The sequence below is a fragment of the Diachasma alloeum genome, unplaced genomic scaffold (genome assembly GCF_001412515.2).
Source record: "Diachasma alloeum isolate Michigan unplaced genomic scaffold, Dall2.0 Dall_scaffold_00209, whole genome shotgun sequence".
NCBI lineage: Eukaryota > Metazoa > Arthropoda > Insecta > Hymenoptera > Braconidae > Diachasma > Diachasma alloeum.
Window position 1 is genome coordinate 1,406,711 of NW_021680374.1, and position 26,292 is coordinate 1,433,002.

The 26,292-nt window shown below is 37.1% G+C and overlaps 2 protein-coding genes across 5 annotated transcripts; both read right to left on the minus strand.

Moving 5' to 3' along the window:
• Nucleotides 1–576: 576 nt before the first annotated feature.
• Nucleotides 577–9,895, minus strand: LOC107036392 (monocarboxylate transporter 14). 3 transcript variants are annotated; one of them, XM_015254336.1, is made up of 8 exons: nucleotides 9,615–9,895; nucleotides 5,329–6,841; nucleotides 4,464–4,624; nucleotides 4,154–4,316; nucleotides 3,607–3,870; nucleotides 2,628–2,849; nucleotides 1,364–1,843; nucleotides 577–1,192 (listed from the first exon to the last, which is right to left on the minus strand). In XM_015254336.1, exons 2-7 carry the CDS (start codon nucleotides 6,634–6,636, stop codon nucleotides 1,385–1,387), a joined length of 2,577 nt encoding a protein of 858 aa, XP_015109822.1. In that variant the 5' UTR covers nucleotides 6,637–6,841; nucleotides 9,615–9,895; the 3' UTR covers nucleotides 577–1,192; nucleotides 1,364–1,384. The 3 variants fall into 3 exon arrangements, with proteins under 3 accessions (XP_015109822.1, XP_015109821.1, XP_015109820.1); XM_015254335.1 differs by having other exon boundaries at nucleotides 4,452–4,624; XM_015254334.1 differs by having other exon boundaries at nucleotides 4,154–4,624.
• A 2,339-nt stretch (nucleotides 9,896–12,234) lies between these two features.
• LOC107036553 (monocarboxylate transporter 9) lies at nucleotides 12,235–25,479 on the minus strand. 2 transcript variants are annotated; one of them, XM_015254589.1, is made up of 4 exons: nucleotides 25,123–25,479; nucleotides 15,722–18,326; nucleotides 14,672–14,957; nucleotides 12,235–13,903 (listed from the first exon to the last, which is right to left on the minus strand). In XM_015254589.1, the coding sequence occupies exons 2-4, from the start codon at nucleotides 17,837–17,839 to the stop codon at nucleotides 13,722–13,724; spliced, it is 2,586 nt and encodes an 861-aa protein (XP_015110075.1). In that variant the 5' UTR covers nucleotides 17,840–18,326; nucleotides 25,123–25,479; the 3' UTR covers nucleotides 12,235–13,721. The 2 variants fall into 2 exon arrangements, with proteins under 2 accessions (XP_015110075.1, XP_015110074.1); XM_015254588.1 differs by lacking the exon at nucleotides 25,123–25,479 and adding an exon at nucleotides 19,737–20,352.
• Nucleotides 25,480–26,292: the final 813 nt, after the last annotated feature.

Below are 26,292 nucleotides of genomic sequence, written 5' to 3' on the forward strand. Positions count from 1 at the left end.
AAGAAGATCGAATCAACTTCCTCCATTAACAAGGAATACTTAAAAAATACGCGAAAAGGAAATGATAATTCATCAGTAGATGCTTTACTTGAAATGAACTGAAGTTATTTTACAGGAGTGAATAATTGAATACGAAGAATTCTTCGAGTAATAAATTCTTTCGAAATTTATTTTTCTGTCGTTTCGGTATTTTTGCAAGTGTTTAATTGTCAAAAGAATTTCTTTGTATTTTACTCATTTATCCCTGCAAAATTGTAGATGTCCACTGAATCAATGATTTCCTGACGAATTACTAAAACTGTTAAAACTCTTCGGTTAAACACGTATAAAAAATTCAATAGAAAATCTAGCGAATTCGCTAGAAAATTCTATTGGAATTCTATTGAAAAATTATGTTTGTTGTTTGCGCTGATTTTACTGGATATTCCATAAGAAAAAGTCAACAGATTTCGAATTTCTGTTTAAATTTTTCTCGTGAGATTTTTTCAATGAGAATCCTTAGGCATCAGAAAAAAACTTGGAAAATTTTGTGCCCAATAATTCTAATAGAAAAAATTTAAGAGAAAAATTCAAATAGAATTCCTATAGAATTCCAATAGAATTTTCTAGTTAGGTTTTCTATTGAATTTTTTCATGCGTGAAAACAATTCAACAATCAGATTGTTCCAAGGAAAATTCCACGTAAAATAGAGTATCCGATGGAATCAGCGCAAAAAACAAACAGAATTTTTCAATAGAATTCCAATAGAAATCCTATAGAATTCCACTAGAATTTTCTAGTCAGGTTTTCTATTGAATTTTTTCATGCGTGAAAACAATTCAACAATCAGATTGTTCCAAGGAAAATTCCACGTAAAATAGAGTATCCGATGGAATCAGCGCAAAAAACAAACAGAATTTTTCAATAGAATTCCAATAGAAATCTTATAGAATTCTACTAGAATTTTCTAGTCAGGTATTCTATTGAATTTTTTCATGCGTGAAAACAATTCAACAATCAGATTGTTCCAAGGAAAATTCCACGTAAAATAGAGTATCCGATGGAATCAGCGCAAAAAACAAACAGAATTTTTCAATAGAATTCCAATAGAAATCTTATAGAATTCTACTAGAATTTTCTAGTCAGGTTTTCTATTGAATTTTTTCATGCGTGAAAACAATTCAACAATCAGATTGTTCCAAGGAAAATTCCACGTAAAATAGAGTATCCGATGGAATCAGCGCAAAAAACACACAGAATTTTTCAATAGAATTCCAATAGAAATCTTATAGAATTCTACTAGAATTTTCTAGTCAGGTTTTCTATTGAATTTGCTGATTCTATTGACATGTTCAACAATCAGATTGTTCCAAGGAAAATTCCCCGCAAAATTGAATTTGGAACCTAAGCATCGCACTCCCTCTCGCCGATCCTATCCATCTCCATGGGGCCACTGCCCCACAATTTCCTGTTCTTCGTGCACGGTATCATCCCCATGAGGAGCCCCGACACGATGATCCAGCCACCGGCCAGGAGAAACGACAACTCCCAGGACTGCGTTATATCGAACATCAGGCCAGCCAGCGGCGGACCGATGAGATTGCCAATCCCCTGGCAGAGGAGGCTCAGGCCATAGGCAGTTGTGAATCTCTCGAGGGGGATCAGCTCCACGAGGATCACAGGCGTGAAGCTAAAATTGCTGGCGAAGAAGAGGCCGAAGAAGGCGGTTGTTATCATCAGTAAAGTGTAGTGGTGGGTGAATACTGACATCAGGATTGTCGCAATTCCACAGGCTATTAAGCAAAATGTGTACGTTTTGCTGACGTTCATCCAGGGCTGGTCACCCGCCCAGCCCAGACCAATCTGGGAAAATTAATGCATTGAAAGTCTCCATAAATTCCCAATAATTTTAGATTGAAAGGAGAATAACAATCACATGCACGGAAAAATTTCGCAGAAAAATGTAGCGAATTCGTTAGAAAATTCCAGGGATAGCCAAATTCGTTATATTTCATTACGGTTAAATATTGTAGCCGTCAATTAGTTAATATCACTCTTAAAGTTTTTGATTACTCAAGTGTCATCAATTCAAGTATTCAAATTTTTAACTATTTTATCAATCGATAATTCAGGTAGGAAGATTGACAATTATTTGTGTAATTGAAAATCCCTTTTTAAGAAATTTGAGTTATTCACTTAGTGATAAATTTACAGTTCCATATCAACAAATTTTAAATATTTAAATATTCGAAATTATTTGAAAAAATCAGATTATTTGTATTATATTATTTGAAAAATTAGATCGACATATTTTAAACCTTGATTAACGTAAGGGTTAAATTCTTGTGATATTACAGGAATTTAATGTTGATGGGAATCCCTCGAAAATTCTCTGCACAGAAAAAAAATTTACTTTAGTTTCTTGTATACTTTTTTTTCGTGTGAGATTTCAATTGAAGTTGAAGTTGCAGTTATTGAAATTTTTTGTTTTCTTTTTCTGGATGACAAGAAGAGAAAAATAGAATGAAAAAAACTTGGAAAATTTGAGCCGAAATGAAACGAAAAATTCACTAGATTTTTCAATTAAATTATTTCATGCGTGAATTCATCGAATTATTGTCTCCCTCCGCGAAGTAAGACTTCTTACCATTCCTATAGTATTCGTAATTCCAATAATACTAAGTAATCGAGCACCATCAGCCTCTGAGTATCCGTTTCTCGTGAGATGCTCAGCGAGATAAAAATAAGGCACGATGAACCACGTGAATAGAAGAATCGTTGATAACGAAAGGAGTAGGAAGTGCAGCTCCAAGAACATTGAAAAGTCCATCATGCCTTTCAGGAGATCCACCAGCTCGCTGTACCACTTCTGCAAGGGAAATCATTCAAGCAGGTGTTCATTGATGTAGTGCACGCACGAAAAAAATTAGTAGAAAAACCTACCGAAGTCGTTGGAAAATTCTATTGAATTTCTATTAAACTTTCTATTAGTTTTTGGCTGATTCTATTGACATGTTCAGTAGAAAACATTCAATAGAAAAAGTCAACTGAATTCGATTTTTCTATATAACTTATTCTTTTCATGGATTTTCTATAGAATTTGATCGACTCAAATTTTCGTAGTTTTTTTCGTTCTATTTTTCTTCTCTTCTCGTCAAGAAAATCAAACGAAAAAACTTGGAAAATTTGAGCCGGGGAAATTCTATAGAAAATATCTCAATAGAATAAGTTATATAGAAAAATTGAATTCTATTGACTTTTTCAACTGAATATTTTCTATTGAACATTTCCATGGAACCGGCCAAATAATAATGGAACAGTTCAATAGAAATTCAATAGAATTTTCCAACGAATTCGATAGGTTTTTCTATTAAATGTATTCGTCCGTGTGGTTTTTATTTATTCAATGTGAAGAGAAACGCGGACTTCCAATAAAAAATGTCTCAGTAGAAAAAAAATTCATTGATTTTTTTCTGTAAAATAAATTCTACTGGGCGTGTTCTATGAAAAATGCACAGTGAAGTTGCGCAAAAATTAACAGAATTTTCACGAAGTTCAATAAAAATCGAGTAGAAATTTCTGAAGAATCCCATAATTAACAATTGCTCCATTCGTTCATTCATTACTTCTTCATTTTCCTTCGCCAAAGTCGTCATGCTGTTTCTGTAGATATTCGGACAACTGCTGGCTCTCAATCTATACTTATGGAGATTCATCACAGCCCCACGATACATCAACGAATTCCTGTGTACTCTTATGTCCTTGAAGTAATGAGTATTAGTGTTAAACTGTCGTCTGAGCCAGGGGAGAGAGTCCGTTCTCACGACACCACCACCGAAACCGGGGAGATGATGCTTCGAACTGCTCTTCGTCTTCTCTGCCTCTGCTATCTGATAATTCCAGAAATTTATTCGTTCAATTTTATTTCTTCATCAGAGAAAAAAAATTAAAAAAAGAAGAATTGCACGATCACTTCTTGCTGTTTGTGGGAGCAATAACATTTTTGCTTTTTCATAATTTTTTTTTACATAAATTTAAAAGAGAGAGTTGATTTTTTTTTCAATTCCACGATCTTAATGATTTTAATGAACAACAAGAATTAATGAAAATTATTTCTGAAAATGTAAAATTTTTCCCCTAAACGGAGAAATATGAAATCATCATTGTTATTACAGCTTGTGCCAATTCCTTCGCCAAAAGTGGGTTAGCCACTTCCAAATCCTTCTTGGACATTCTCCTCTGCGCCAAGACCTTCGTAGAGGCGTGAGTGGAGCCCGGACGCGAGTCCTTCGTTGTCACCGGCTGCGGTGGGGACTTCTCAGTCGCTTGTTTAATCCTGAAAAAAAAAATCCCAATCAAACCCAAAGCCCACGGGAGAGAATTGTTATTCCCAACTACATGTGCATGGAATAACGCGTAAATAATAATATAAGTAAAAATAAAAGGGGTGCAGTGGATGCAGATATCAGACCAATTGTGTAACCTCATGGACATGGTCACGCCGGTCTTGTTGGCGTCTGTCGTCTGATCGTCGAGTTTTTTATCCGACAGACTTCTGCACAGCAGAAGACTCGGGTAATTCTCGAGGATGACGTTGTAGAGCCTCGAGTTACCCGAGAGAGACTCCAATACCTCTAGAGGTACCTATAACAGGCGCAGCATCACGTCATTTTTCATTCATTCATTCATTTCTTCAATTTATTGCACCCAGAGAAATGGAAATTTCACGGTTTCACGAAAGTCAGAGACTTATGTATTTATTTCAATGAGAATGTTTCTATTATGTATATAAATAAAATAAATGAAATAGTGAACAAATAATTGTTTTAATCAAAATGAAAAATTATTTGTTTTCAAGGATTTTTTAATTCAAATTATTTTCCATTGAAATAATTTCTGAAGTCAAATAATTTCTATGAAGTTGAAACTAGCGAAAGACTCGACAGCAGTCAAATCAAATAACCGATTTAATGTATAAAATAACAAATAACCGTTTTCAAGTATTTTTTGATTCAAATTATTTTCCACTGAAATAATTTCTAAATTCAAATAATTTCTATCAAAAAAAAAAAAAAAAATTCTATCAAGTTGAAACTAGCGAAAGATTCGACAGCAGTCAAGTCAAATAACCGATTTATCAGAGTCAAATAAAGTTTATTCAATTCAAATGAGCCATTCAAATAAACTTTACTAGATCAAATAACCGATTTTTCTGCGTGTACCAATGATCATTTGCCTCTCCTCCCCTCAGATATCCCCTAAAAAGCATTTTCCGCTGCCGAAGATTCCGCCAGTTCCAGCTTCCTACAACTTCTCTGGGCGTCGCGGCGCCCCCCCCCCCCAATCACCTTTTCGCTCTGTTTAACAAAAGTGGGAAGATTGACAACACTCCTGAAGCCCGTCCCCTGCGGCTGATTGCCGGCGGGCACTTCGGTGCTGGTCCTCAAGCTCTGCAGCAAGTACTCGGGCGCCTTCCCGCTCTTGAGCAGCCTCCTGAGCTCCTCCACCCCGGGGAACTCCTCCGTGCTGATAGCCGAGTAGGACCTCCCGCCCTCTGACCTAGCGAGGCTCTTCCTGGGCGTCCCCACCCCCTTCTCCCTGTTCTGCTCAATGAGCCACCACTCGGGATCCCTCATAACAGTTCCACAAACAATGAGATTGAAGAAAGTGCCCGCTAGCAACAAACAAGTGCCCCGCCACCCATACTCATCAATGAAGAAGGTCGTCATGGGCGCATAGACAAAAGTACCAATGCCCGAGCCGCAGGCGCCGAGGCCAACGGCCAGTGTGCGCTTCTTATCGAACCAATACGCAATACTGACGACCGCAGTTACATAGCACAGACCCAAACCCAATCCAGCAAGCAGCCCAAAAGTCAGATACATTACCTCAATGGAATTGGCCTGCCAGCTGAGGACAAAGCCGAGGCCTGAAATGAGCCCCCCGAGGATGGTCATCCTCCGGCAGCCGTATCTGTCCACCAGGGCGGACATTACCGGCCCCGACAGCAGCGGCACCGCCATGAAGAGCGAGCCGATCCAGGCGGTTTTCGCTTTCGACTCGCCGAAGGCGTTCAGGAACTCGATGTACAGCAGACCGAAGCTGAAGGACACGCCGTCGGCGATCATGGAGATGATCAGGGAGGCCAGGACCACCATCCAGCCCCATCCGCCGTCCGGTATCTTGGACTTCTCCGCCTTTCCCTTGGCGTTCAGCTCCTCCTGGAACATCACGTCCATCGTGCTCGAGTCTATCGAGTCCCGCTCGTGCCTGCCGGACAGGATGTGCTGCGGTCGCTCCACCGGGGGACTCGCCAGGGTCAACCACGACTCGTACTCGCTCTCGTTCTTGTCCGGCGGGAGGGACTCCATGCTCGTCGGGTCCAGGCTCAGGGCCAACGTCGAGTCCCGACCGATTCCCGAACTCTTGCTCGAGCCGTCGTCCTTTCGCTCCGGCGATGTCGGCGTCTTCCGCGGGCTGTCCTTCTTCGCGTATAGACCCTCCTTGCGCCCACGCGGCTTCTCGGGGGGGCTCGATCTGTTGTTGTTGTCGGCCGTCGCACTCTGGTTGTTGTTGTTGGAGGGCGAGGGGGGCAGCCGGCTCGCCTCCGCTCGCTTGGCGTCCGACAGCAGTATGTTATCATTTTTGTCCGACATCCCTGATCTAAATGTAACTTGTGCTGCTTGTGTGGATCCAACGGCGCGGCCAACCTTTTAACCCTTGGATATTGTTCAAGGTCACGGTGTGGATGTAAATCGGTTTACAAAGCATAGGTAATGAACTAGTTATCCAGTTTTGCCGGCGGCACTTTCGGTGATTCTTCACCCTCAGCATGCACACTCCTTTATGTTGCTTTTTGACCTGGGGACAGGTTTATTGGATTAGGGATTGCTCTTGGGTACTGTTTGTTGGGGTTAGTAATGGTGGGGGCTGGGGGGCTTGGGTTAATGAACAGTGATGAGAATGGGTGAAAAATCTTGTGGGGAGAGAAGTCTACTAGGCGAAATGCAGTTTTTTTCAAACGCCGATTTTTGGTAAATTCACACGGAAAAATAATCTTAGAAAAACAGCGAGATCAATGCATTATTTAGGAGAAATTTACAATGTTACTTATTAATAATCAGTGAATTTAAAATTTCCGTTGCAGTACTTATTTTTGTATCTCAATGAAGACTAACGAACGTCAGTTGTTTGTGCAGTTTATCGGAGAATATTTCTGAAGTAATAATTTAAAAAATGGAAACGATAAAACTTGGAAAAATCGTGGAATCATTTTCTATGAAAAAAGGAGTAAAACTGAAATTCTCCCGTAGAAATCGAACAGAATATTTTAATGAATCCTTTAGGTTTTTCTATGGAATTATTTCGTGTGGATTTATTTGAATCACGAATGAGGAAAAATTAAAATTCTAGTCATACAGTACATGAGAAAGCAACAACTTACCATTGAGGTGATATAAATGACTAGTGCTAGATAAATCATGCTTGATTGGGCATGGGAATGTGCATGCGTAAACTGGCGGTTCAATATTTCAAAAAATAAGGCGAAAGAATTTCATGCTGAAAAATAAAAGTACTGAAAATTAAAGTGCGGTGAGGTACAGTTATGAAGGTGATTCGTGTGTAAAGTGATTAGCGCTGAAGGATAATATCGACTAATTCTGAGCGTCAGAATCTTGGGAATCGCGTGACCACTCAGTGGGTCATGGATTAAGGATATCCGGGGGGTACAGACCCTGGGATAAAATTAGTTTTTGGAAAATTACATTGGAAACGAGAGAGAACTACCTTTAAATTCGAATTTTGATGGATTTTCCAGGATGATTTTGTATTTTGGAAAATGAGGCATTTGAGTCACAAATAACAAAATTTAACGGGGAAATCGAACGATTTCTCTGAGAAATTTTATTGAATTTCTGTTGGGATTCTATAAGAATTCACTGAGAATTCTATTAGAATTCTATTTTTAAAAATGATTCATTTTTTTTGTCATTTTGTATCAGAAAAAAGAGAAATTGAATTGAATTGAATTGAAATAGAATTGACTCGAAATTTTCTAAACTCTTGAGAGAACTACATTGAAATTTTTTTAATCTTAAATATTCTGAGATACAGTAAAGTCAAACTTACTGAGAAAGAGAAAACTATACTTCTCCAGAAATTCCGGATACTCATTAAATTTTTTATCTGACATCGTTGATGATAAAATGCCCAGGGACTTCACATTCTTATAATTAGATATCCATCACACGGACAAACGTGAAAGTGACATTAGGGATTCTCCGAGAGACTCGAACGTCTCACTAAACATCGCTTTCATAATTCTATAGAGTTCAATTCTATAAAATTCTATCAATCAATCGAAAAAATTGAAATTAAATTCATGGCTTCTCGTTGAACAATGAAATTTTCCATAAACCTTGTCCCTACACTGTCAGAAATATTTCGAAATTTGAACAACAATAACTACAATGCAACTAAAGACCAAACCGTTCATTAAATTCTCTACTCATCGAGAATTTTCAACAAAATCAACTAAAAACTAATAAAAAGCACACTAAAAATCCAATAGAATTTCCTAGCGAATTCGATTTTTCTACATAACTTTTCACTTCAGACATTTCCTACAGAATTCCCCCGGTTAACGATAAAAAAAGAATTCCCCGGCTCAAATTTTCCAAATTTTTTACTCTATTTTTCTTTTCTTCTCATCAAGAAAATCAAGCAAAAAACTTGAGCCTTGAAAATCTGAGCCGAAAACCATTGAACAAGTCATACAGAGAAATAAAATTCTCACTAATTTAAACTTAAATAGAGATCCACTAGAATTTTCTACCGAATTCGCCAGGTTTTTCCAAACTTCCAGAATTAATTTTCCAACAGTGTCCCTGGACTTCCCTTCCCACCCCCCCGATCCCACCCCCCCAACTCGATCTCAACTCAGCATCGATACAAAATTACTATTTCACAGTCATGATCATGAAAGGATCCCAATTCCCAAGTAGCCAGACATAATGCAAGAGTCAAGGAGAAGAGCGTCGGGTGGGTCAGGCAAGGGAGGGAGAAGGCGTCCTGCGCTTCGCCAGTCACCATGGATACCAGATCGATTTTTGACTACTCAATATGCCGGTAAAATCGCAGAGATTCACATCCCCCCGACCCCCATCGCCCCGAACCAAGAGGAAAAACACATCTATTTGATTTTCCCGTTATCTCCGCACACCAGATAATTTCACAAATATACTGAGCAAAAAGCGCGAGTAAATTAACGTCACAAGTACCATAAATCGATCTGAAAATCTCCCTCTTGCCGCACGAGCTAAAACTAAATTTCCGAGCCAAACGAAAAGGCCGAGACATTAAAAAAATGTTAGACTACGCTGAGCTTTTTGGATGCATAATTGAACATAAACAGGAAATAGTCACCTTTTCATAATTAAGTGTGTTTGTGTGCGTGTGCCACTACGAATTTGTTATGTTTTTTTTACTAAGAATTAACCACTGTGCAATTCAACTGAAAATACAAATACATTTAGTATCAAAGGTCGTGCAGAGTTTAATACTTATCGAGCGACTTTTCTATCTATAGTCTACGGAGGGGTTTGTAACGTCAAGGTTGTCCATCGAAACTTACTGCGAAAATGGGCGTTTAGTAATTAATAATCTTATTTATCGGACTATCTTCACAGAAATATCATCTCAAGCCATTCATTTATCCCGAATGATTATTCAACTCTCTGGACAGTTTAGGTCACTTATCGGTGGTATTTCAATTCACCCGATGAGTTCCGATCATCGGTATCAATGGATTCACCCCGGAAATTAGCGGTGCGATCGAAATGAATCTGCACAGGTGATCGAAATACACCTCAACTGTCATGCGGAGCACTCGATAAGCAGGAGCGATTTGGTGAGTCTACGGTACCGAATAGTGTACTGATATCCCTCACCAAATAAATCGTGATACACCTGAAAATGAAAATCCGGGGGGCGCATGTCCCTTCTGTTTGCGCTCTTGCGCACTCAAGTTGATTCACTCATACATGGGGGATTGCTTGAGGCTTGTCTGGGGTCACACGTCTGACTGATTTATTGTACTCGAGTAGATTATTATGTGACGCACGTTGTTACGTCTTCAGGTTTGTGTCTATTGACAAAAAAGTATGAAAAACACATTGGGGGGTTTATCTTTCGTTGAAATTCACGGCTTTGGGAGGGCGAGGATGTCTTCCCTTGCTGAAATCAAATTCTGCTGAATTTTTTACAGAAACATTCATCGGGTTATCGAAGCGGTTTTTATTCTGAAGACAGAATTGGGAGAATTTAATTCTTTTGTACAACGGATTCTATTGGGGTAGTGTTCGTGGAAATGGACGCACAAGGGGAAAAATTCACTATTCGTCAGGCGGTTTTTTCCCGATATTCACGGGTGAAAAAATTTGATAGAAAATCTAGCAAATCCGCGAGACAATTCTATTTCTCTTGAACTTTCTATTAGTTTTTGGCCGATTCTAGGGGAATGCTCAATAGAAAATATTCTACAGAAAATGTCATAAGAATTCAATTTTTCTGTATAATTTATTCTGTTGAGTAATTTTCTAGAAAATTGCATCGGCTCAAATTTTCAAGTTTTTCAAGTTTTTTAGTTGATTTTCTTGATGAGAAGAAAAAAATTGAATGGGGAAAAATGGAAAATTTGAGATGAGGAAATTATATAGAAAAATTGAATGCCATTGACTTTTTCTATTTGAAATTTTCCAATTTCATCAAGAGAAATAAAGAAAAAACAAGAAAAGGATAAAAAAAATATTTTTATCATTGGATTTACAAAAAAAATATGAACAAAATATCCTTCATCTGTTTTTTTGTTAATTTCGACAATAATCGGAGGATGTTTTGAATGGAGGTCAGGAAATAAATATTGTACTTCTTGGTATAATTTCCGTTATAATTTTTATTTTTATTTGATGAATGCTCTGAATATGTTGGATGTGCCTGATTTTTCTCAAGATTCAATTGTTCATGCTAAATATCTTACAGTATATGGATCGGGCCGATTTCTAGGAAATATATATTTTTTTCATGATGAGGGCACTGACTGGAGGATTACGAATGGAAAAAAACAGAACTCCTGGGAGAATGATCCTATGAGGACTTGTCAAAAAGAGGCTGATTAATCGATTTTAAACATTATTATCGTGTAAAAATTATGAATAAAAAATTCTCCGATTTTTTTAATCATAAAAAAATCATGAGATTTAATGAAATTCTTTTATGGAAAAATTCACAAAATTTTCAGCTAAAAAATTATTTCATTTAAGATCTGACAAATTGTTTTTTATATTTTATTTTCCTCATAGAATCATTTTCCGGTATTCCAATACAAATTTTTCCCACGTGATTACCTCAAAAATGACAAAATTCCGGTGAATACAATGTTGAAAGTGAATGGCAATCGAATGACTCCAAAATGATTAAAATTCCAATACTTCGGCCTCTACATTTGAGAATAATAGGAAAATCCGTCCCTCATAATCGCTAGGGCATGGAGAATATTGACGCAAATTTGAAAATTTGTAATTATCAATTCAGTAATAGAATCTTCGAACGATTCCTTGTAATAACTTCGTCCTTAATTACAAGTATTGAATAAACATAAAGTTTCCCGGCTAATACTAGACTCGTACGTTTTTGGTCACCGATTGAACAATATTTAATTTATTCAATGTTCTCAAACTCCTGATCTACCACTATAATTATCTCTTATAATAAAATATTACTCCCGATTCCATAAGACGCCAGTAAGGCCGCTGCAGATTTGCTAGTGAAGACCGTTGAAATTTTATCGAAAATAAGACACGTGTCAAAAAATTTAATAGAAAACCCTAGAGCGTTCTCCATGAAATTCGATTTTAAAATTCTATTTATTTACTGTACATTCGATGATTTTTTCTATTCGATTTTTTCTTGGGTATGACTTTTCAATTTTTATCTCGCATTTTATTATGAGAAACAAATAAAAAAATATCGAAAAAAATCAGTAAATTAATGGAAATTAATTGAAAAACTAATAGAATTATCAAATAGATTTTGAAGAAAAGTTAAGGATTTCTTACAGAAATTCAATAAAATTCCTGGGAGAAAGTGTCAAGTTTTCCTACTGAATTTTTTCACACGTGAGAATATGTACTTCTCAATCAGTTTTTCACATTCGATAAAATCAACTCAGTACATTACTGTAGACTCACGCTGTATTCATAAAACTCTATGGAATTTTTATTTATCTTTTATCATCACAGAAAGCTATTATATACAAATAAAACTGTATTGTTTCCTCTTCACGAATATTTTCCGTCAATTATTTACACTTTCAGCGCGTCTGTTGCACTATTACAAATAGTCGACAAACATTTTCAAACCGTTTAAAGAAATAGGAGCAAAAAGTTGAATGAAAAATTTTGGAATTTCAAAAAAATTCATCGAAGAACAAAAAAAGTGATAAAATCAGTATTTACATTTGCAATATCCACGATTATATTTAGTATTCCATGGCATATGGCGAAAAAGCGTCTTGTAGAGGAAAGAAAAGCTGAATTAACCCTCCGAGTCCCACGTGGGGTGCGGGAAACACCCTAGACATTTTTTCAAGATTTCTTCAGTACTTCAGCATTGATAAAAATGAAATTATTATTATTCTCTCAACCTTCAACTATCCAATTTCATTTTCTTTCTCTTTATTATGTTTATTTTCCATTGAAAACTTTTTCGAAAGCCAGATGAGTAACGAAGGGTTAACACCAGATATTTATCCTCCATTCATCACCCACGAGGAAATTTCATAAAAAAACTAGCGAATTCGATAGAAAATTGTACTGGATTTTACGGAAAATTCTACGAGTTTTTGGGCGATTCTATTGAAAAATTCCGCAGCTTTACGACTTTTTGTTATAGCAAATGTCCAATAGAAAGTATTTTATAGAAAAAAAATCAGTGGAAATTTATCTTGTATGAATTTTTCGGAGTTTTTCCACGCTATTTCATTGAAAGAAAAGAAAACAGAAAGAATCAAAGAAAAAAACTAAAAATTTGAGGAATTTCCACAGAAAATATCTCAATAAAATAAGTTAAATGAAAAAATCGACTTTTCCATGAAATTTTTCGTGCGTGTTATCTCCAATTTTCACCTTCGCCTGCACTCGTTCCATTCTAAATGTATCGTATGTGTTACTTCGAAATTTGGTTATAACTATTCACATACGTAATGCATTATCCTGAGATTCGAATGGGTCGGAGCCTTACCAAAAAATTACCCCAGACTTTATTCACCAATTTCTCCTCAACGTGTGCATCGATCACCTCAATATGTATTGTTTCATCGCTAATTCATACAGAGTCGTACAGATTATTCAATTACAGTAAAGGTCTAGCAATAAATTATCTCATTAAATTTATAATCAAATGGAAGTTTCATTCATTACGAGAAAAAAAATTCCCAGACATTATTATTTCGCTTTTGTACAAACGTCAGACAAAAATGACAATTGTTCCAATGTCTTTATTCCTTCGGTGCATGCAAGCACAACTGATAAATAAATAGCTGTTCGAATTAATCGATGAATAAATAGACAAATAGGGGGTCTGTTGACCGTAATTTTTGTTATTGTTCTGTACTGATTTATTTTAACTTAAACTAATTCATGGTTTCGCCAGTCGTTGAGATATTTATCTAGGGAATTCTTGCTCACACGCTGTTTATGTCAGCAGCGAGATCCTTCCTGGATAGATTGGCATTGGTTTTGCGGGAGTATTTTCTATACATCTCGATACATGGAACTACCATCAGGAGGATGCCACTGAGACCAATGAAAAATCCTGCTAGGTAGAACGATAGGTCATAGGTACCTGTTATGTCATACAGCCATCCTGAAAAATATAATCAATTGTGGAATATGAAAAACTTGTATCAAAACTTAACGATTTCTCTAATCTTTGGGAAAATTTTTTCAATTTTTACTTCTCTATTTTTAAATATTTCTTACGATAAATTATTCATTCATTAATTATAATGAATAATTAATAAATGAATGAATTTTATAAATAATGAGTGAATTTAGTAATTTATTTATTCATAATAAATTAATGAAATTGATCATTTATTAATTACAATGAATAAATGAAGACTTTTTCTATTGGGAAAAAAATCAATTCAAAAGTAGAAATAAAAATGATTTCTCTGAGAAATTGTCTTGAATAATTCTATTTTCATTTTTTCATATTAATTTTTGGGAAATTTTTTTCAATTGTTACTTCTCTATTTTTGAATATTTCTTACGATAAATTATTCATTCATTAATTATAATGAATAATTAATAAATGAATGAATTTGATAAATAATGAGTGAATTTAGTAATTTATTTATTCATAATAAATAAATGAAATTGATCATTTATTAATTACAATGAATAAATGAAGACTTTGTCTATTGGAAAAAAAATCAATTCAAAAGTAGAAATAAAAATGGAAAAAACATTGAGTATTCCATTCTTTCCAATTCTATTATTCATCGTTTCGTTACATTCAATTTTTAATTTTTCTTTTCGTACAGTTTCGTTTACCTTTCGTATCTTGTTCGTACGCAATTCAACTGGGAAATAATTAATGCATGATAACACGAATAATGAGCACACTTACCAGCCAATGGTGGCCCCATGAGATTGGCAATTCCCTGAACGAGCAGCAAAAGACCATAGGCATTTGTGAACCGCTCTAGCGTGATAACTTCAACAAGAATAATACTCGTAAGACTGTAATTTGCAGCAATGAAAATACCAAATGCACCAGAAACAGCGCACAGTGCGTAGTAATGTCTGACAACAAGTGGAATTATGCTTGTTACAGCACCGCAGAGTATCATGCATATGGCATAGACGATGGATGCATTCACCCAGACTTTATCTCCGGCCCATCCGAGAAATATCTGAGAACACAAATTTTTATTCTCAAAGGTGTTATTCTCCGCGGATGCAGGGGTACAACAGACAAAATGACGATAGTATCAAAATATAATCGTAAATAATTAAGTTGAGAGAAAATAATTTTGTTATGAAATACATGAAAACTTCTTGAAAATTTGTGAATAATTTTTTGCTTCCTGTCATGTTGATAAATTTCAATTTTTACAAAAAAAAGTCAGGAGACTTTCTCCAAAACAACTCATTAAGGATTGTTATTTATTAAATAAAAAAACACTAACATTCCCCGAACTTGGTGAATTCGCTGAAAAATTCTACTGGATTTCTATGGAAATTTCCATTACTTTTTGGCTGATTCTATTGAAAAAAAAATTTGCAACTTGTTTTTGATGAAATGTATTCTATAGAATTCAATAGAATTTGTTTGTAATATACAACTTATTCTATCAATTTTCTATTCAAATTAGGTTTTATCACCCGTTATTAACACATTCTTCAATTTTTCCCATTTTCAAATTCAATGTTTCATTTTTTTCATTCTATGTACGTCTTTTCAATCTTTAAAAAGAATTGATTTTCTACAAAAAATCCTCGACAAAAAAATTGGAAATTTTATTTCAAGAAATTGCTATAAAGGACACCTCACTAAAAAAATTATCTAGAACTAAAAACTCTCCCGACAGTTCCCACGATCCCTTTCAATTTTCGAATTCACCCCTTCGCTTAATCTCCTAGGGCCTCCTGACAAAAAATCCTATAATATAAATACCTCTCCAAGCATATTGGTGATTCCAATAACCGAGATGAGCATGGAGGCGTCAGTCTCGCTGAATCCCATCTCAATGGCATTATCAGTGAGATAAACATAAGGCACATCGTACCAAGTATGCAGCAAAAAATTGCTAATCGAGAAGAGAAGAAACCTGGAGTCCGCAAAGTGTGAGAAATCGAGCATATCAACGACAAGATCCCAAAACTCCCAGAGCCCCGAGTACCAAACAAGCTTAGTCTTAGCAATAGTGGTCATAGAGTTCCTGTAGATATCAGGACAACTGGACGCCCTCAGCCTGTACCTATTGATATTGAGCATAGCGCCCCGATAAGTCAAACTGTGTCTGTGCACCCGAATATTCCTCAGGTAAGCAGTTGGCAGTCTCCTGTGTGCCTCGAGAGTAGCTGATCTCCGTAATTGGCTGTCATCGGGCTGTAGTTTCTTGAGCCACCAGAGATAGACAGCAGCATCGTCATCAGTCTCCTTGAACTTGTCGCTGTTGGCCTTGATCTTCCTGTCCAAATTATTAATTTCCTCCCTGTCCTTGGGCTTCTGGCAGTTCTCATCGTCATTACAAACGACTGGCAGGGCCGCATTGCCGTCATTCAACGTCGCCGAGTCACTGAAGCTCCTGGACGACATCAAAAGACTGGGATAATTATGCAAAAGAACATTGTAAACATCCTTTCGAGTGGCCAAAAGCTCGAGCACTTCAATCGGCACCTGATCGCCATTCTTCAAAAACGTGGGCAGAGTAAGAAGGCTAGAAAAATTCTTGCCATGCTGGCCCTCGTGATCCTCGTGAGTCCTCCTCGAGTTCTCCAGCACAATGGCATTCGTCGAAGTCGCCGAGAAATTGGCGATGCCGTGGGGCGTCTGAGTAGTTGTATTCGCTGAAGAACTGGCTGAGAACGAGTCAGCACTGGAGCTCTGAATCCTACTAGTGCGCTTCCTCTCGCGATTGCGCTTCCTCTCCTGACACTTCGCCTTGGCCCTTATCGTCGTCCACTCGAGATCCCTCATGAGACAGCCGCAGACAGCAAGATTGAGGAAGAACCCCGCGAGGATGAGCGTCGTCCCCCGCCAGCCGTACTCAGCGAGAAGATACTGCGTCAGCGGTGCAAATATAAAAGTCCCAATTCCACTTCCGCACACCGACAAACCGGTGGCGAACGATCTTCTTTTATCGAAGTAGTAGGCAACAATGACAACAGCTGCCACGAAGCAGAGCGATAAGCCAAATCCAGCGATTACCCCGAATGTGAATATCAGAACAGCCATTGAACTTGTGTACGATGATATGACGAAGCCGAGGGTGGCCAGCACACTGCCAGCTATTGACACCCTTCTGCAGCCGTATCTGTCGGTGAGAAAGCTGGCGACAGGGCCCGACAGCAGCGGCATCGCCATGAACAAGGAGCCGATCCAGGCCGTCTTCGACTTGCCCTCGCCGAAGTAATTCAGGAATTCGACGTAGATAACGCCGAAGGAGAACGTTATCCCGTCGGCTATCAGATTGACCATGAACGACGCCGCGACGACGACCCACCCCCAGCCCCCGTCCGGCGGTCGAGCCTCTGAAAACTGTCCGAGACTCGAGTTGTCCTCCGACGATCCGCCCGCTGACGGTGAACTACTCGTTGATATCGAAGGACTCGGCTGCGCCCCCTCCTCGTCCTTCCGCTTTGATGAAGATCTTTTACCTCTCGAAGAGTTGAACTTCACGCGAAGGCACTTGTTGCCGTTGACCCCCAGTATCGAGCTCTCGTTGAGCTTCACACTCTCGTTATTCTCCAGCGACATCTTGCGGGTGTAGAGGCTGTCTGGGCGTTTCACTTTCTCCTTCGCCAGGGATTCCCGGGCTTCTCTCCGTATCGCACCGCCCGTCTCCTCGCTGGCGCCACGGCGGTACTTCAGGATACTGATCTCCTCGCTGGTTGCCTCATCCTCGTAGGCTAGATTTGTCTTCTCTTTGTTGTCTTCTAACATGATTGCATGCGCGAGCCTCGGGCCGTTTGAGACTGTCAAAAGTTGAGGGGCTTTTTTATCGTTATCATTGTCCTTGATTTTTACGGGGATATCTTGAGGCCGCGGGCTGACCCACTCAGCGTCCATTGCACACTCTCAATTTCGATTTTTCATGGTCTTTCGGCGGTCTTGGGAGGCCTAGGAGGGAGGGGAAATTTTTTCCCCGATTTTTGGGGGAGTCTGGGGTGATCGGCAACCGGTTTAAACACTCGCGCACAATTGTGAGTTTATTGCTTTCGTCCGTGATTTGTGTAACGGTTGCACCGGCCACTCGGACAGTTGCCGTGGGAATTGACGAGGTAATTGTAGGGTCGCGGAGATAGGGTACTTGAGTTGCTGGAAGACGAGTTTTGTTGATGGATTAACCTTGGTGCTAACATCAGGGGTGCTTAACGCGACAATACGCCGTCGCGTTTTGGGTCTCGTACGGGGGTGGAGCAGTATGCGTTCCTTAGTTCTTTTAGTGTTGTTATTGTTTGGGACCACCTTCACCACCTTCACCACCACTGAACTATCGTTGACCCAGGCACCCATGCGGTGAACGATACGGGCTCCACTGGACTTCTGGTATACTCTAGACAAACAAAGTTTATGGGTTATATAAGTGGGTTTTTAGGGTGGAGTGGTTGGTATGAATCATGTTATGTAATGATGTGAGCGGAATGTCATTGTGCTGGCGCAGAAAAAGTTGAACGTAAATTACAGGTGAAAAACGGTATTTGCGATTTCTGGCGCGTAAATTACGCGGGAATTTTTGTAAATTAGGATTATTGCAGATCCACTGTTTGTAATTTGTGAATTATTTAGGGTAATTTCTTTGAAAATTGTTTAGTTTTTGTACCATTTTTTTATGAATGAATAATTAAACTCTGAATGGTTTTTTTTTCGATATAAAAAAAATATTTCCGGGATTAAAAATTGATTAGTCATGAATTATTCAGGAAAAAAGGTCTAATCACCAAAAATTTCAATTATTGAATGAATCCATGAATCGTCATTGAAAAATATACCTCATAATGTTTTCGGATTATATTAAATTGTGGAAAAAGAATTAACAAATGGATAATTAACATCATTTTAATGATTGTCTATATAATAAAATAATTTTAATTCTGTATTATGATTTTGCCTCTCTCTCCTCTCGGAATGTCGTCAAAAATACCCAGAACTGAATTCCGCTCGACGATCACTCGCTTCATTAGGCAATTCTCCCCAACTTTTTCCTCCACATAAAAAAATATAAATGTGTGAAAAGGCACAAGTAATCTCAACTCAAGTCATCTCTCTGCCCGCCTATAGACATCATTATAAACGATGCTCATTGTGTATGAGTTGCCATCAATTTAAGAATTTAACTTGCTCTTACGTTATACACGTCACGTATATAATCCTCAACTACCTTTTCATTTTCAAATGTAAAACAAAAATACCAGTGCAACCATCTTCCGTGTGTAACGCATCCCACGTACAATTTCCCTCTTCACAAATCGATCTCCGAGTTTTCTACAATTGACACGAATGTAAATGCGCGATCGACTTCCAATTCAACCGCAAGTCAACTCCACCAATTCATCCCATGAACACAATCGACTACAATTCCCCCATGACCCAAAATAAACAGTAGCAAGTGCACTGTTGAAAATTTTTCTGAAATTTCCCGTACACTTTTTGGGAATTTTTATGGAATTTAATGACCACTGAAATTTGAAATTCAGCATTTCGTGGAAAAATCAAAGAGAACTGTAAATTTCAGTTTCATTTTTCCCGAAAATGAATAGAAAACCATAAAATTCCAGTAAATATATTCCTGAATTTTCAGGACAGTGACACTGAACGAAATTTAGTGGAAAAAAATCAGAGAATTTCAGATTTCACTAAAAAATTCACTGTAATTGGTCCCTAAATATTCACATCAAATTGTCAATTCAAATAAATTAAGGAATTTCTTCTAACAATGTAACTAAAAAAATTCCAACCAACTAACTTGTTTCCTTCCATTTTTCACCATCTTGATAATAATTTTGAACTACACTATTAAACTGTTAAGACATCACTCAACCACGGAATCGCGTGGCTGCCAGCAACTCCAATTGTTCGGTCTCTCCACTTCCCTCAATTCATTACAATTCACCACAAATAATCATCGAAATTAATCATTCCGCAGTTGTGTGCACCGCCGAACTCTCGAGTGCGATCAACTCCCCTGGGTTCACACGTTATCGTATCAAGCCCCGGCCCCTCCAAACGGAATAAAATGGAAAAAAATAATAACGCTGAGACAGTGTCAGAGGCGGCGATTAGATTCTCCGAATGCTAGCGCGTGTAGCGTTAAAAGTCGAACGGACTCTTGACCTTCGATCCTAGGCACTGTCAAATGCTGGTTTATTTCACGGTTCATCCACTAAAATTACTACAAAATCAAATTTCCAAAATTCTGGACGCAATTCAGTGATTGGAATTCCGTTAAATTCGCTCGATTTTACACGAGGCAAGACGAATCCAAGATCAATCGAGCTCCTCAGTCTTCGAGGGGTTGGTTTTGTTATTATTTTTACTGTGATTAGACTCCTCACAAGAGAATCGTTAGACTAGTACTGAGAATGGCACGTCACTGCTCAGCTTTGCCTTTAGCCTCTGATTGACGTGTTCTTCTTATCTTCTTCCTCTTCTACTCTCGAAGATGTGTACAACTTGGTACTCAACTTTTTCTCGGGCATTTCTTTTTTCGTTTCCTCATTCGAGCGACGAAAATGGGTATTTCGTTATCGCCAGCTCGTTGTGGAGCCGAGGAACCTCTATCTGTCCTGCGGGCCTCCGGTCTATTTGCACGCTCAGAGATAAGAGATTCTATTTCGTTTGGTTCAAGATTTTGTCGAAGATGGGGAGCCATGCTCTATTTGTAATATTCGTCGCACCGCTCTGTCCCTTGGGTGATTACATTTTCTATTAATAGTGGGGGGAATTATGGGGATCGGTCGATTCCTATTCAAAGAGCTGGTGGAGACAGTGATACGGTGATAATAGCGAGGGCTTTTGCTGGGAATTCTATTCATTTCCTGGTGTTCTCGTTTTGATTGTCGTGAATTTTCGAATTTTATTGGGGTTTTCAACGGTTTTTAAAGCCAGCGGAGCCATTTCGGTTGCAGTAAAGTTCATTTTGAAGGAAAATTTAATGCGCTCGCTAGAGAATTCTATTAACTTTCCAGTGGATTTTTCGATTTAACAGAACTGATGGGATTTTTTGTGGTAAAATTCTTGGACATGAATTTTGGATTAGGTTTTTCTCTCATTTTTTTATTTAATGGTGTGATTTTAATTGTGGAGGAAGGTAATTTTTTAAAGAACATTTAACGCATTCGCTTGGAAATTCTATTTACTTCTGTTGTATTTTTTAATATATTCTATTCTATTATAATTTTTTTCTATAGAAATTGTGGGACATGATTTTTTTACCTTTTTTCCTGGCTTTTGTATTTAGAAATGTTTAATATTCAGCGAAAAAGACTGGGAAAAATCATTTCTAATAATTTTACCATCAAAAGTTTCAGTAGAATACGTTTTTTTAAAAAATAAAAATCTATTGATTTCTCTCTACCGACTATTAGTCGAAAAATCCATCACAACAGCTGCAAAATTTTAAATAGATGAGTAAAAACTAATGAATACACGTGGAGTAATGCAATATGTTTATGAACTAAGATAAGAAAAATGAACGCGCAACGGCGATGAAATTAAAATTCTGTGCACAATTCTACTCAAGTCATCAATTTCAGATAAAAAAATATTGTACACCAGTTTTATTGCAACACAAATCAGCAAAGAAATAGAAGATCATAAACCGTCGGATATTCCATCGAGAGGACCATTCCTCATTGCATAATGGAAACATAAAAATATTCACAGCGATGTTACTTTCAGGAAAATGAGAAAAATGAGCTCTTAAAAGAATTCAATTTATCGTAAATATCTCGGCATGCGGAGGGGTTAGCAAATAAATATATTTTTCAACTTCTGTTTAAGAAATGAAGGCTTGGAAGAAAACTCCTGCAGAACTAACCAATTTTCTTATACAAATTAATCAGAGCAATTAATTAATTGAGTGAATTAGTTCAATGAATGACTACATGAATAATTAATTCAGTAATTAATTAATTGAGTGAATTAGTTCACTGAAACACCAGTGGCTGGTCACAAGCCTTCGCACGAAATAGAAAAACCTAATGAAATCTGTACAAAAAAATTAATAAAAATTTGATTTTTTAAGAATTTGATTTTTTGATTTTGAGAAAAATCAAACTCTATTAATTTTTTTCCACAGAATATTTTCCATTGAACATTTCTATTCACTGAAAACTACGAAACAAAACAATTTCTGAATCGGTCAAAAAAAATTGAAATATTTTTTTTTTAATTTAAGATTAAAATAACAGAAAGTAATAAGGAAGTTCTAATAAATTCAAATCAATAATAGAGCGTTCAATATAAATCCAACAGAATCCCACCGAATTCCCTACGTTTTCCTACAGAATTTTTTCGCTCGTGTTATTGTCTCCGTTTCCTCAATTAGAATAAAAAATCCTACTCGTGCTGCTCCTGCATATTTTAATACGAAACGATCCATCAACAACTGCCCCGCCGATACTGTCAAACGAGAATGAATGTCTTCCCTATTGTTAAAAGTGATTCATCTAAAATGATTCTCATCTATAAAATGCGATACCATCAATTTTTTTCGAGCCTAAAAAATTCCGAACAAGGGATAACTGTAAATCCCTCCGAGGTGTAAATCCCCTGTTAAAAAATAACGCCTCATAAATGTTGTATGAATGTAGCATGGATATCCGCAAAAAATAATGACTCGAATCGTGGAAAGACATCGCAATACTCATCACCGAATTATCAGAGATCGTGTGGATAAAATCCTCTTTCGTCATGATCGCAGATACCGTTCTATCAACGATTATTGTATAATAAATCGTGTGAGATCACATTCCCTAGACATGAATTATCAGTGAACGATTCTGATAATTCCGAAGACAGTCAATTGTGGAGGGAAAAATGAGGATTAGCGATGTAGTCGCGTTAAAACTAGTGATAGGGGTGATAAATCGAGATTAATACCAGTTACATGCTTACAAAACTGCTTCAACCCGGTCTTCTGCTCATGATTTTTCGAGGTAGTATCGATTGTGCACTGGGAATAGGCGGTTAATCGAATATGATGGGAGTTTATTTAGATGCAGCCTTGATTTCAATCTCAGTTTAGTATTTTCGACGGGAATGGCGAATGGAGGAATTTAATTGAGCAATAAATATTCGTTGACTCTCGGTAATGAACGAATTCACCAAATCAAGTACAGTGGAGTAAAATAAAAGGGAATTGGTGGAGGGAGTAGACTTTTTTTGGATGATTGATGATTTGTGGAAACTTCTGCACACAAATCAATTTATAAATTATTTTAATTTAGAATTATTTTATAGATTTTCCTCCAAAAGATTTCCGGTTTTTTTTGGGATTAAAGAATCATTCGTAACGACTCAAAATTTGAAATTAAATTTAGTCCTTCATTGTTTAAATAATAGAATCATGTGAAAAACGCCAGTAACCGAATGAAAGCCCTGAGATTCGCCATATGAAAATGATGGAAATAATTATTTATTTTTATTAAAAATGAATGAATAATAGAATAATTCGTTTTCCTCGCTCTTTACTGTGAAAATTATTTATTAAAACAAATGGCAATCTTGAATATTTGCAATTTTTCAATTATTTCGTAACTTTTCTTCCAGAAGTGGACTCTCTAATTTTTTTTCCATTGAAAAAATAATTCCTAACGATTCAAAATGCCGAATTAAATGAATAATGAAATGATGGACCTTCCTCACCTTGAAATTTTGCAACTTTTTAATTATTCAAAAAAATAATTCCTACCGATCCAAAATATACAATTCAGTAGCGAAGTGGTAAAACGGTAAAAGTCAATTTCGATTATTCACCACTTTTCAATAAATATCTCGGAATCTAATGGAGATACCAAAATTGTTGTTGTAACCTTTTTTGTAGAGCCGATTGAGCGCTACAACAAATGTAATTACAAAAATTTCGCAATCTCTCTTAATTTCGGAAATATTCCTCAAAAACTCAACTGGGAGATGTCGACTTAAACCGTTTCGCCACTTCGCAACTGAATTAATTTTCAACCTTCAATCTTTAAATAAAAAAATCGTCTGAAAAAGCTCGGAAACCGAAAGCCCTGAATTGACCCGAAGGCGTATTAGGAGAACATTTTAGTCTCCATTGAGTGAGTAAAACTAATGACCCCTCAAACCGTAAAAAACAAATTGAAAAAATTTCGCTCTCAGCCAAAAAATTGAATCGTAACCAGCGATAAGAAAATAAAGCATTCACCCAAGGTCGCCAACAATCGATCGTCTTTTGTGATTACCGCCCCCAGGATTGACCTTGAATTTTGCGCTCGCACACAAACATGTGGTATACCCAGCACGAGACAAGAAAACCGAGAAAGTCCGCAGTGCTGGCGAGCTAGCGTGAATTTTCCATGAAAATTCACTCGCCCAATGAGTTCAATACCACCGAATTGATGAATCCTCGATGTATCAACGTGAGAACATGACGCACGCAACGTCTCAAAAATAACTGACAATGAGAGATGATCGTGTTAACGACTTTCCGAGGGATTACGTACACACGTAAGAGATCTAATCATAACAAATATGAGGGGAACAGCTGATGTTAAAGGAGCTTTACAACGGCTGCTCATCGATCGACCCCCGAATTTTCGGTGAATTGGGATTTCCGAGTTGACAACAGAACTATTTTTGGGTTGACGAGTGAATAGAGATTCTCATCTCGTTAATTGATGAAGTGAAACCTATTTTTTCACTCCCGAACGCTCGATTTTATTCGTCAGAACATGTTTCTATTTTCAGCTGGAACATGAACATTGTTGTGTGAATAAAAAAAGTTATAGAAATCAATAGATTAAATGAATGAACGAAAAAAACTAGATATTTTCGTCATTCTAGACTTTTAATTTCATTTGGCATACCGTTTTTATATTTAAAAATCAAAAATACAGATTGTTGTGCATAAAAATGATGAAAATAATTAAAATAAACGAATGAATGCAAAAAATCGTCTTTCAAATTATTTTAATACAGAAAATTCTTTAGTTCTGGGCTTTTAATTTAATTTGTCATAACATTTGTGCATGTTAGGCTCCAAAATAAAGAGTATGTTGCATAAAAAATGCGGGAAATAACTAGAATAAATTGAGAAAATAAAACATATTTTTTCAAGCGACTTTTTTCAAATTATTTTAATGAATGAAAAATATTTGAATACTCACAATTATGCGTCCACTCTCCAGCAAATGCTAAAAAACAGTGATACACTGCATTTTTCGCTTCGTTAATGAGTCCACTGTTTATCCCGAACGGGGTGAATGATAAAGAAAACGCGTGGAACAATGAAAAACTGAGGATATTCACGCCGAGGTGCGTACGAGTGATTAAGACGCGTTCAACAAATTGCGGAGTGTGCTTTATGTGTACAAAATACAATGGATTTGGGCTTGAGCGGACACGAAATATTCCAGCGATTGGACACGACGGGGATGACAATCGGATAACACTCGGTTTGGCAAGCACGTTTTTGTGATTGGGGAAAATTATTGTTTTATCGCTCGAGGTGGAGGAGATGAGTGGTTCCGTGGAAAGCGCGAATAGACAAATGCGTACGAATGCACCTGCTTGGATAGAATCGTCCACGACGAGGGGGTGGATGCCGCAGGGCGCAGGCGCGGCTTGTCACCCCTTGACTGCGGGTGTTGAAAAATTTTGCTGGGGGTGTGGAATTTTTCAACCTATTTTGTTGCTTGCGAGTGGAGACATTGTATTCGTCAAATCCGAATTTGTAATTTTTTGGGTCAGGAATTACTGATTTTTGCCTCAGGGGTGCGAATATGGTATTTTCACGCACGAAAAAAATTAATAGAAAAACCTAGAGCATTCGCTCGATAATTTTATTGGATTTGTATTGAACTTTCTAGTCATTTTTGCCCGATTCTATTGGAATGATCAGTAGATAACAGTCTATAGAAAGCCGATAGAATTCGATTTTTCAATGCAATTTATTCTATGGAGATGATTTCTATAAAATTTCTTCGAGTCAAATTTTTCATGTTTTTTGTTTGATATGAAATTGGGATGTCAATGCAATTTCGGAAATTAATATAATGGGATAGTGAAAAAATATAACAGAAAAAATGGTGTTTTGCTGATGACGTCTTTGTGTCTTAAATTGAGAAACAATTTTTCCGCTTCCAATACTGTGAATTTTCTTTCCATTTACGATACAATCGTTCCTGGAATTTCTAATTTCTCTTGAAAACTAAAAAATTGGGATTATTGTGCCGAGCGATCGTCGAAATTTCAATGACAGTCTGAATTTTCGCACTCAGTGTCAAAGCTGAAATTTAAATTCAACTAATAACATTAAGTCGCGGATTCAAATAGTT

Coding starts and splice junctions, on each gene's coding strand:
- LOC107036392 (XM_015254334.1), bottom strand. CDS start 6,636: ATGTCGGACAAAAATGATAACATACTGCTGTCGGACGCCAAGCGAGCG. Junction 4,625..5,328: donor TTGTTAAACAGAGCGAAAAG/GTGATTGGGGGG, acceptor CGCCTGTTATAG/GTACCTCTAGAGGTATTGGA. Junction 1,844..2,627: donor TTACGAATACTATAGGAATG/GTAAGAAGTCTT, acceptor TAATTTTCCCAG/ATTGGTCTGGGCTGGGCGGG.
- LOC107036553 (XM_015254589.1), bottom strand. CDS start 17,839: ATGGACGCTGAGTGGGTCAGCCCGCGGCCTCAAGATATCCCCGTAAAA. Junction 14,958..15,721: donor TCACCAATATGCTTGGAGAG/GTATTTATATTA, acceptor TTGTGTTCTCAG/ATATTTCTCGGATGGGCCGG. Junction 13,904..14,671: donor CATGGGGCCACCATTGGCTG/GTAAGTGTGCTC, acceptor TATATTTTTCAG/GATGGCTGTATGACATAACA.